This window comes from Rhagoletis pomonella, unplaced genomic scaffold (genome assembly GCF_013731165.1).
Source record: "Rhagoletis pomonella isolate Grant_MI unplaced genomic scaffold, Rhpom_1.0 Rhpom_scaffold_03178, whole genome shotgun sequence".
Taxonomy (NCBI): Eukaryota; Metazoa; Arthropoda; class Insecta; order Diptera; family Tephritidae; genus Rhagoletis; species Rhagoletis pomonella.
The window spans coordinates 12,156-23,584 of NW_023461731.1; the positions used below are offsets into that span (position 1 = coordinate 12,156).

At 37.4% G+C, this 11,429-nt stretch overlaps 2 protein-coding genes across 3 annotated transcripts; one reads left to right on the forward strand and one right to left on the reverse strand.

Annotated features, from left to right (window-relative positions):
• Window positions 1-4,631: 4,631 nt before the first annotated feature.
• On the reverse strand, window positions 4,632-8,225 carry LOC118753998 (vacuolar protein sorting-associated protein 16 homolog). Of its 2 annotated transcripts, XM_036488870.1 has the most exons (13): window positions 8,112-8,225; window positions 7,855-8,044; window positions 7,634-7,780; window positions 7,448-7,577; window positions 6,668-7,356; window positions 6,476-6,603; window positions 6,263-6,411; window positions 6,086-6,207; window positions 5,860-6,021; window positions 5,534-5,808; window positions 5,148-5,477; window positions 4,909-5,088; window positions 4,632-4,801 (listed from the first exon to the last, which is right to left on the reverse strand). In XM_036488870.1, exons 1-12 carry the CDS (start codon window positions 8,165-8,167, stop codon window positions 4,941-4,943), a joined length of 2,526 nt encoding a protein of 841 aa, XP_036344763.1. In that variant the 5' UTR covers window positions 8,168-8,225; the 3' UTR covers window positions 4,632-4,801; window positions 4,909-4,940. The 2 variants fall into 2 exon arrangements, with proteins under 2 accessions (XP_036344763.1, XP_036344762.1); XM_036488869.1 differs by lacking the exon at window positions 4,632-4,801 and having other exon boundaries at window positions 4,867-5,088.
• An 898-nt stretch (window positions 8,226-9,123) lies between these two features.
• LOC118754001 (tryptophan--tRNA ligase, cytoplasmic-like) lies at window positions 9,124-11,424 on the forward strand (the record flags this gene model as incomplete). Its single annotated transcript, XM_036488872.1, has 5 exons — window positions 9,124-9,365; window positions 9,420-9,654; window positions 9,712-9,940; window positions 10,745-10,927; window positions 10,986-11,424. Coding segments are annotated over exons 1-5 (1,092 nt in total), but the record flags the coding sequence as incomplete, so codon positions are not given.
• Window positions 11,425-11,429: the final 5 nt, after the last annotated feature.

Sequence of the window (11,429 nt, forward strand, 5' to 3'; positions counted from 1 at the left end):
GTGTATTTTTTACTTTATGTTAAATAAAAAAATAGCTGCACATAAAGCTGGTTTCAAGTCACATAACACTGTTTGTTTTGTAACTTTTTCAGTAAATACTAGTAGCGAGACTGGATGACGAGGGAGGATGGTTCCGTGCGTAGAAGTGGAAAGCTTTTGAATGTCATTCATCTGGGAGTAGCCAGAAGTGATTATTGTGCGTACGGTTCAAACCGCAGCTTATAACGTCCGGATATTTAAAGAACAGAAAGCCTCGGATGACACCCCCTTTTTTTTGATGAGGACGACAGCAAACGTACAAGGGTTTTAATGCCAAGGTGGACAAAGAAGGGACCTTGGGCGCCACTGTCGGAAAATTCAGCCTCCACGGCGAAACTTCCGATAACGGACTGAGTACTAGGTTCCGCCATAAAAAGACCACCAAGCTACATGGCTGTCTCCAGATCGAAAAACGAGAAAACAAATCGACCACGTTGTGATAGACGGAAGGCATTCTTCCAGTGTTTTAGACGTACGTACATTCCGAGGGCCAATCATCGACTCGGATCACTATCTTGTTGTAGCCAGGATACGCAGCCGCCTCTTTGCAGCAAAAAATGTGAACTCACCACTGCAAGGAAAGCGTCGAAAAGCACAACAAAAGGCCAATTTATTCGCCACTAGACCCACACACTTGCTCTCTGAGAGCACTCTTCAACAATCCGACATAAGCAAGCAGTGGAACCATATTTCCCGACCATTAAGTAACGCCGCCGGAGAAGCAGTTGGATTTCAGCGAGCCCGAAAGAACAACTGGTACGATGAGGAATGTCAAGAAGCCGCAGAGAGAAAAGACGCCGCCTATAGGGCTACGCTGCGATTAAACTGAAGAGGGAAGCGAGACGTATTTGCGGCATTAAGAAGAGAGAGACCGAAATACGTGAGTGCGAAGAGCTTGAAATTCTGGCCGACATAAAAAATTCTCTGTTGTACAGAATATGGTCAGATGAACGCATGCCCGACTACTGGAATTGAAGTGTGCTCTGCCCAATCCACAAGAAAGGCGACCCCGCCATATGCGCCAACTACCCCAGGATTAGTCTACTAAGCATAAGACTGAAGCCCAACCTCAACGAACTGATTGGACCTTACCAGTGTGTGTGCCAGTTTAGGCCTGGCAAATCCAACATAGATCAGGTATTTACAATAGGCCAAATCTTGGAGAAGACCCACGAGAATAGGATCGATACACACCATCTATTTGTCGATTTCAAAGCCTGTCAGAATTTGGAAGGACCTCTCCGAGCCATTTGATACCAAACCCGGTTTCAGACAAGATTTCTCCCTTTCGTGTGATTTCTTTAATCTGATGTTGGAGAAGATAATCAGAGCCGCAGAACTGAACCGCTCAGGGACAAACCTTTACAAGAGCGTATAATTGCTGGCGTATGCCGACGAGATCGATATTATCAGAAAAAAAAAACAGGGCTGCGTCTGTTTTGCCTTCTCGGGATTAGATAGAGAAGCAAAGCGAATGGGTCTGGTGCTGAACGAGGACAAAACGAAGTATCTCCTGTCATCACACAAACAGTTAGAGCATAAGCGACTTGGCACACACTTCACTGTTGACAGTTACAAGTTTGAAAAAATAGATGACTTCGTTTATTTGGGAACCAGCATTAACACCAATAATTATGTCAGCCTTGAAATCCAACGGAGAATCACTCTTGCCAACAAGTGCTACTTTGGACTGATTAGGCAAGAAGTAAAGTCCTATCTCGTCGTACAAAGATCACACTCTATGTATAAGTCACTCATCACGCCTGTGTTGGTGTATGGCGCGGAGGCATGGACAATGAAAACATCTGATGAAGTGGCTCTTTGAGTTTTTGAGAGAAAGTTTCTGAGAAAGATTTACGGACCTTACGCGTTGGCGATAGCGAATACCACAGACGATTTAACGATGAGCTGTATGAGCTTTACAACGATTACACAGTGCAGCGAATTAAAATTCGCGATGCTGGTAACAGAGGAAGAGGAAGGCCTCCTCTGCGTTGGAAAGACCAGATGGAGAAGAACTTGGCTTCACTTGGGCATTTCCAATTGACGTCAGTTGGCACAGAAGAGAAATGACTGACACCGCCTACTTATTATCAAACGCTGTATCTCAGTAGCCGCTTCACCAGTCCTTACCAAACCCGGTACGAGCATTGCCTAGGCTCTAGCTAAGAGATCTGTTGAAATTCTTTGAAATCAAGCAATAACCACGCCCACCTACCCAATAACGGCGTTTTACAGAAAAACGAAAGCTGCGATAAATCAGTACCTACTGAAGATAATTCACTCAAAATCGGTTATTGCGATGAAAGTTAGATTATTAAAAAATTTTGAATAATGAACGTGGCGTCGCCCTCTTATGCCCGCAAACGTGTACCTCGGTAACCGATTTATCAATTTCTACCAAACTCGGCGCACTTAACAACTTTGGTATAGAAAAGCAATTTGTTGAAAATTTTATCAAATCGGGCTTAAATTATACTCCGATATTTCAATAACAGAAGAGGCTAATTTACTCAAAGTTAATAGTCACAACAATCTCTTTGCAGTAAATAAGACTGCTATAGACTTTGAGGAATTGGGCGTGGCACCGGCCACCTTATGACTACAAGGGGTATCTCGGTAACCACTTTATCGATTTCTACCACACTTGGTTTAATTATATCATTAAGTCTAAGTAAAAAAATACCCCTGCTTATCATGCAATGGTAGTTTAGAGAAATTGAAACAACAGTATTTGATACCTGCGCCGATTTTGCCCGAACTTATACTTCTTTCCCTGATTTTTATCCCTCGGTTCTCTGGCTTCTTTTGCCTTTTGATAGTTTTACAGGTTTAACCCGGAAAAGTTGGGGGCCGCAACTTAAGAGTGTTCGCTATGCAAAAAACGTGTACTAGTTGGTACCAATTGTTACCAAATGGTGTTCGTTTGGCCAAAAAGCCAGTAAAACTTGCAAGGAGAGAGCACAATTTGGACATTTCATTTGGAGGGGAAGTTGCAAATTCATGCTGGGAAAATTTTTGCCAGCAAGAATTTGCAAGCAGGATTGCGGCACACGGTTGCATTTTGGTCAACATTAATTTGAATCAACAAGTTCGTTAAATTTAAAAATTTACAATCTTGTTACGATTTACTAATGAAAGAAATATGTAATTATTTGTTTATTCAATGAATGTAATTATTTCCAAACATTTGAAAGGTACTCGGCTGAAATAGCTGTATTCGTAATGGAAACGCAGTTCACACCACTGTCCATATAGGAAATCCGACAGTGATTTCCACAAAGAAATTGAAGCGTATGTTGAAGAAAGTCAGAATAAGAAGAAATATACGTATTGGTACTGTTTTGTTTTCCACCTGAAATAATTTCAAAAAATTATTATGTTCGAAATGCAACCGTGGACGCCAGCTGGCGGTGAAGCTTGAAAATGTTTGCTCATTCCTGTTCGCACAAAACTCAGGAAGTTTCTTTCTCAGTATTTTGGTACTGGCTAATTCTTAGGAGCGATTTTTCCAGAGCAATGTTGAATCGCCTCATGTAAAGGCAGCTTAAGCATCAAGAACCCCGTATTTATGGTCTGCTCTATGCTTATGTTATACGAAATTACTTTACATATATAAGTTGCGTTCCAGATGCTTCACGATTTGCAGGTTTTTACAGGAAGTCGTTCCAGGTGACCACCTCCCATAAGGTTTATTAATGGGGAAAACAGCTGTTCCTGCAAATCGTGAATTTCGTGAATATCGTGAAGCATCTGGAACGCAACTATTCATATAAATGAAGCATAGTGAAATTGCTCGGAGCAACTGTTAATGCAGCAGTAAGACTCAAAGAAATCAGATCATGGATCAAAGTAATCTCTAGTCTTTCAGATATCTTAGGAACATAAACGTGTCAAAGGTGTATCAAGAAGAAGTGTTCGCCATCCAGGAGACCTCACGGAATCTAGCTCAAAGATATAGAGAGAACAAAAGAGTCTTTATTCTCTTTGGATAACTCCTTCGTCCTATTTCCTTATAAGAACTTTTATTTGCTTACATGACGCATCGCATCAATACAGCAGTTCCAAGATATGCTTCAGGAGGGTTCTGCTCTTGAGTCAACGTGAACTAAGAAATTTACGTAAAAAACCGATTTTCATTTTCAGCCCCATTTTTTGCATTAGAAAAATCAAAACCGCCGCGAAGCAAGCGGTCATTTGATAGTACATATATGAACACTAACATTTTTTTTATTAATTAAATTATGTAATTATTTATTAAAAAAATATTATTAGAATACAATTAAAATCAACACTTTATGCTGGGTTTCTACTAGGCATTAAATGAAACAAATTTAAATGACAAAGTTGGCGTTAAGAAATACCATGGAACGTTAAGAAAAAATTAAATTCGTTTCCAAAATATTATGTAATACCTCTATATTGGCAGTACGCTAACTTCTCAATGTGTAAAGTCAGTACCGTTTTTGTGAATGTGTTGTGTACGTGAGCGCCGTTTTTGTGTATGGGTTGTATACATGTTTATTTATGTATGTGTTCCTTTTCTTTCGTACGTGTTTGTTGATTTATCTGTACTGTAATGTTTACTGCCAATATAAGAGTGTGTATTACATATGTATATGGTTTCCAAATGGCATTTTTTATATGCCATGCATTTTTCGTCATATCAATGCCAAGTAGAATTTCAGCATTACACATCTTTGATTTATCCGATGTTGCTCACTTTTTATTACCTCTCGTGCATATTTAACATATTGTTTGGCTGGAATATTGTGATAATGTTTAATATGTGTACATAGTTATAATTACAGATGAATGATTACAGTATTTTTCATTTTTATATCATTGCGTTATTGGTTTAATACTTACATACATATCTAAAATTGTGTATCTATAGGATTTTATTTTTTTGAAGCCAATTGCGCAATATACGAGCTGATTTTCTCTAATAGCATGCGATTACCATTCGCGCTTGCTTTATTTTGTACGGCATATAATGTGTTGATATCACGTTGTTCAAATGCGCTATCCGCAGCTTCATCCCATAATCTACAAAAGTACATTGTTTATAATTATAGTACATATTTAAATATTGTCTTAAAACTCACTCTGCACGTAAATACCAATGCGCCTTCCGATCATCCCGACATTTCATAATGTATTTGCGTGCCTCATGCAAATTATTCTGCTGTAGACACATCTCTACAAACGGCTCATAACCAATGGGACTTTTTTTACTTTTTGCAAATTTCTCCAAGTCATCCCATTTGTATTTTTCAGACAAGGTTATAATGCGCAACCACCAAAAGCGCTTATCTGGTACCTTGAAGTCATTTTTGATCTTTTCCGCTTCTTTGAGCTCTCCAATCTGTAGCAACAGTAGCATCGTGTCATGTATGGAGAGACCATTGAAGCTGATTTGATGCACCTTGCTGTATCTAAAAATTATTCGACTTTATTTGGAACTTTTTGTAAATTATGCATTGAGACTCACTTGGGAGTTAATACATTCTTTTGCATTTTCAATATTTTTCCTGTGTCAGCACACAATTCAGCCTCGACATGCTTTCGCCCCTGTGTATAACTATTGGCTATGATAGGCAGATTTGACTCTAAGCTATCGCTCTCGAGTGCATTGCGGAAATGGTACTCGGCAATGGATTTTTGGTCATCCTCTTGATTGTAGATATCATACAGCGCAGTCCGACTCCATTCGTTCATCATTTTTTTGTAGATATTTAAAGCCATCGGATATTCGCGTATAATTATCTGAAATGTGGTATTATTACATAACTGATGGTATTTTTAAAAGTAATTTACATTAAAATTTGCAAGCATCATTTTCTTTTTAATCTCCAATAGCACAGTAGCCACCAGCTCCGTATCCCCAGATTGCGTGGCACTTCTAATGGCGCGGTCATACTTGCCCAATTTTAGCAATAGCGGCACTTGCAATGATGCGCGAGGTTCCAGTTCAAGCAGCTAATAAATTAAAAATGTATCACATTTTTGCATATCTACAAATTTACTATGTTCATGCAAATACTTTTATAGCAAGTTCATCGCGTCCCACATCATGCGCCTTTTCAGCGATGTTACAAAAAGAGATGCCTTGCACTGAAGGATTTTTGAATTTTTCGGTAATTTTTCGCGCAACCTCATTATCGTCTGTAATAAAATAGTTACTTGCGCTGTAAGTGCCACGAATTCTTATTTGGCTTACTTTTGTCATTTACAACTTTGTGGTAAGCCCAGTGTTCTAAAATCCACGACTCTGGTAATTTCAGGTGTTTTGCTACCTGTATTGCAATGGCATAATGTTTCCGAAAGACTAGGCGGCCTAGCACAACTTCCGGTTTCAGATGACAAAATCTAGAATAAAATTTAAATCGCGCACCTTTAATTTACTAAGATATAAAAATTTGAAGCAAATTACTGTTTATAAGTCAATGGCATTGCAATTTTTTCATGACGTAAAGCATTAAGCACGCGTAGTATTCTGAGTATCCGCATATATTCATCAGGATTGTGTGAAGGAATGAAACCTTTGCCAAAGTACGCAGTCTTAAATGAAAGTTATAATATATTTAATTTTTTATGTTTACCGCAAATTAGCAAAATTATTTACACGTAACAGGCTCTTTTGTGTCTCCGTGCAGAATTCATAACCTGCTGCTTCGATGCATTCGTCGACTGCTATGTCCATTTTATTGCGAAACAAACTCAAATATTCATCAGCTTGGTGTGATTTTTCCTGGTATTTCTTTTGTGCCTCAAATAAAAAGCTGGAAGGTTCTTGGCTGTTTACCGCAAATATATTTTGTACACACTTCGGCAACTTTTGAATCATTTCATGTGCGTTGTTAGTTATAATTCGTACACCATCCATTTCGGCCACGAGAAATATTGCTGGATCATAGGTGAACAGATTTTTATCGCCATTGCGGTTAACAACCAATAGGAATGAAGGATAGGATATGACTACAGCATCAGCCTGATGGTTCTCAGAGCTCATAACCCATTCAATTTGCCGTGGAATATCTTTTCTTCCTGTGTCAAATTCACAATATTTTTTATTCATATCTACTGAGCCTAGCCATAGGAGCCCATTATTTGTATACAACGCTAGATTTTGATGATTGTAAGACACTGACATGAGTAGTATGCGTTCGAACGGTCGGTCAAAGAGATTTCGTTTAATCGTGCCCACGGACTCGCCAGGGAATAATTTAATAATTTCTTGATCACGACCCAACAAACAATATGTGTTTCGTTCTTCTGTGATTATTTCCCAACAAGTGCATTCTGACGCGGATTCTGAAAAAGCCATACCATAACAATGTATATACTTATATATATCATTTAACTTTACTACCACAAAAAATGATATTTTTTGTGATTAACTAACTTGGAATTTCTGGAAGTTGTCGTGTACGAACGTCTTTCGCGTTATTGAGTTTCAAGAATATGCGTCCGGTTGTTGTAAGCACGGCTATGCCGGTACCGGAAGTGGATTGAAATATTTTAGCATCCACAATCTAAATTAAATATTTATAATTGCAAAAAAGAAAATTTTTTTTTATCAAACACACACCTTGGTTAAACTAGCCTCTTGGCCCATACTGTATGAGTCCTTTTCGTTGCCAAACATGTCATAAATAAATACTAATGCATCATCTTGGACACAAATAAGCTCCTCCATATCTGACCAGCCCATGTTAATTAGTTTGCCGTGGTTCCACTGTAACCAATTTGGAATTGTGTAAAAAGATTCATTTACAAATATGCATTATTTTTTCCGTATTATATACAAACCATGATTTTGGCCAACTCCAGACCGGCTGTGTCGAATATGCGTATCGTGGGTTTGACACTACCTTTAACTGGTACAATTTGCTTTGGATCTCGCATCACGGCTAATGGTCCACCAAACGGTGCGCCCACAACTTTCATGTACTCCAAGTCCACATCCAGTGGCCAGTCGGGAGTAAAAAGGTCCAATTTTCTTGAAAATGTAGCGCGTATATTGAACTGGATTATACATAGTGAATATAAAACCTTCGATATATTACCTATACGTATCCGGGCGTAGGACGAACCAATCGCCCGTGTTATACATAATCGGCATTTTGAGTTTTCTTTGTTTAGTAGAAAATCGAAAAATTACAAGAAACTCCTACTTGCAAAATAATAACAAATGCACTTAATGATTAGGGATGGAAACATTTAAGCAATGTTATCGATATATCTGTTAACAAAATTTAAGACTATCGATATCGTTATAACCAGTGGGACAGTGATCGGATGTCTCTAAAATTACAATAGATGCAGCACATTGTATGTAATTCTTGAATACTAGAAGTATTTTTTGTTGCGAACCCGTACGAGTCCGGACTAGTCTGATATAGTCAGAATCAGTCAGATTTTACTGGAAATCGATCCCGTACTCGGTTCTCTGACTATTGAGAGGACAAAAAAGAGAGTAAATAAAAGCTTATAAAAAGGTCATCTCTCTGTCAGAAGTTTCCAGTTTTAGTCCAAAGATTTTTTGCTGGCAAGTTCTGGTAAATGTGTCAAACGATCAGCTGTAGTGTGTTTGGCAACCAAATTGTAAACAAAAGAAAAGTACACTGTGCTAATGCATGTTGAAAAGTATTTAATTTCTTGTTTAAGTGAAAGTATTTTTGGTTATTTATATGTGGGAGCTGAGTGTGTTTACGTATAGAATAAGCAAATATTACAACCAAAATTTGGAGGTTATGTTGTTGTTGACAGAAGTTACAATTTTTTACTAGAAAGCTATCCCGTACTTTCCAATGTTACTCTCTCGCTCGGAGGAATTTTTATTTTTTGACAGATTCACTAGTTTCAGTCAGAGGAATACCGAATTGGACCTTACATATATGCCGAGCACCATTTTTTTTTTTTCTAAAACTGATTAATGCCACATTCACTATCGTAGGCCCTTTTTAAGCAATATATAAATAAATGGCTGCCCCATATAATTAACTTGTTTTGCGCGCTCTCCTCCAATTTTCGGCGCTACTGTTTGTGTTCATGCGTTTTTTGCAGAACATTAGTTGTCAACTGAACACTGTGCATTAAGTTGTCAACTAGATCAGCTGATTTGATTCGCTGGTAAATGCAAAACGAATATGTGAATAACCGTATATCATGTAAATTGTTGCTAAATTTACGGGTCTAACGTGTTCTTGAATCAATAGGTTGTAAAAACTAGTGTTTTCTTACACATTACATTAACTAATAACAAACACAAAGCATACGGGTGAGTGGAGGGCAGGAAGATTAAAAGTGCAACAATGCGCGTATGTATATATATTTTAAATTTCATCTTTTAAATCAAACATTCCATCATGCAGTGCACACGTGTCAGAGCCGCCAGGTTAGTCCAACAACCATCTACAAATATGGATACAAGTGAATCTCCAGGTGTAGCAGAAGGTGTGGACGCACTCACGTTGAATAGTCCTGGTGATGTTAAAGTAGACAAGGTACCGAACGGTGTAGAGGCCACGGAAGATGACGCTGATGTTGTGGATCCGTGGAATGTAACCTGTGCTAATGATGAAGGCATAGATTACGACAAGCTAATAAGTAAGCAATTTTTTATTTTTATTTTAGTACTTCAATAACTGAAAAAATCATTTGTAGAACGTTTTGGTTCCTCGAAAATAGATGAAGAGCTGATAACACGATTTGAAAAGATAACTGGAAAACCAGTACATCATTTTATACGTCGTGGTATTTTCTTCTCTCATCGTGATTTTCATACGATTTTGACTCTGAAAGAACAAGGAAAACCATTTTATCTTTATACTGGACGCGGACCAAGTTCGGGATCATTGCATATCGGACATTTAATACCATTTTATATGGCCAAGTATGTGTTGACATGTTAAGAGTATTAGAGTATTAGTAAAGTAAAGACGATTACAATGCCCTTTAGTTCATAGCAGGGTTGTTGCGAATATTATTCCGAAATAAAATCTTTTCCTTTGGTATCAAATGAAAGAGGACTTAAATATGTATCTTTAAAACTGAAATGTATAAACGAGGGAAGCCACAAATTGAAACATGTTTCAATAAAAAATTTTAATTAATTACTATAGAACAAACCTTGTGTCATGAATATGCATTTCTTTAGTATTAAATTATGAAAGAAATATAAATAGAGGCCGTTCATTATTTCTAAATAGTTCTAGTTTAAAGCTATTTCAGTCCTCTTTCATATGATACCAAATTTGTTTAATTTGGATAGGCGGTTTCTTTATTATCCGAAAAGGACTTTTATTTTGGAATAATATTCGCAAAAACCGTGGTTCATAGTATGAGCGGCTAGTTCTCTTTTTTTTTAACTTGCATATATATTTTTAAAATATATGTTGACATGTATGAGTATTACCGTATTAGTAAAGTAAATACGATTAAAATGCCAGTTAAGTTCATAGTATGAGCAGCTAGTTCTTTTATTTTTTTACTTGCATATATATTTTTATAACATTTTATGGCACTTTATTAAATTCTTCGCATTATCTCCTTTTACTTCCCATTAGATGGTTGCGTAAAGTAAATACGATTAAAATGCCGCTTAACTCTTTTATTTTTTTATTTGCATATACATTTTTATAATATTTTATGCCACTTTATTAAATTCTTCTTCTATGTCCTATATACTTCCCATTAGATGGTTGCAAGAGACATTCGATGTACCGCTGGTTATACAGTTAACTGATGATGAGAAATCGCTGTGGAAGGATCTGAAAATTGAAGAAGCTATTAAATTGGCATATGAAAACGCAAAAGATATTATAGCTATCGGTTTTGATGCAGAAAAAACTTTTATCTTCAACGACTTGGACTTCATTGGGTAAATTTTTAGTTTATTAAGTTTTATGTCTATGTTAATGTATGCATATTTGTTTCAGGAAATGCCCTGCAATGTATCAGAACATTATTCGCATTCAAAAATGTGTCACCTTTAATCAAGTAAAAGGTATATTCGGATTTGGTGACTCTGATATCATTGGAAAAATTGGTTTTCCTGCCGTACAAGCTGCACCAGCACTCTCCAGTACGTTCCCTTTTATTTTTACTGGTAAGAAACCAGTACACTGCCTCATACCATGTGCGATCGATCAAGATCCGTACTTTCGTATGACACGTGACGTAGCACCACGTTTGGGATTCCCAAAATGTGCGCTGCTACATTCAAGCTTTTTCCCCGCACTTCAAGGCGCGAAATCAAAAATGTCAGCCAGTGATCAGAATTCAGCAGTATTCCTTACCGATACACCAAAACAAATAAAGAATAAAATTAATAAGTATGCATTTTCGGGTGGACGTGCCACAGTCGAGGAGCATCGCAAATT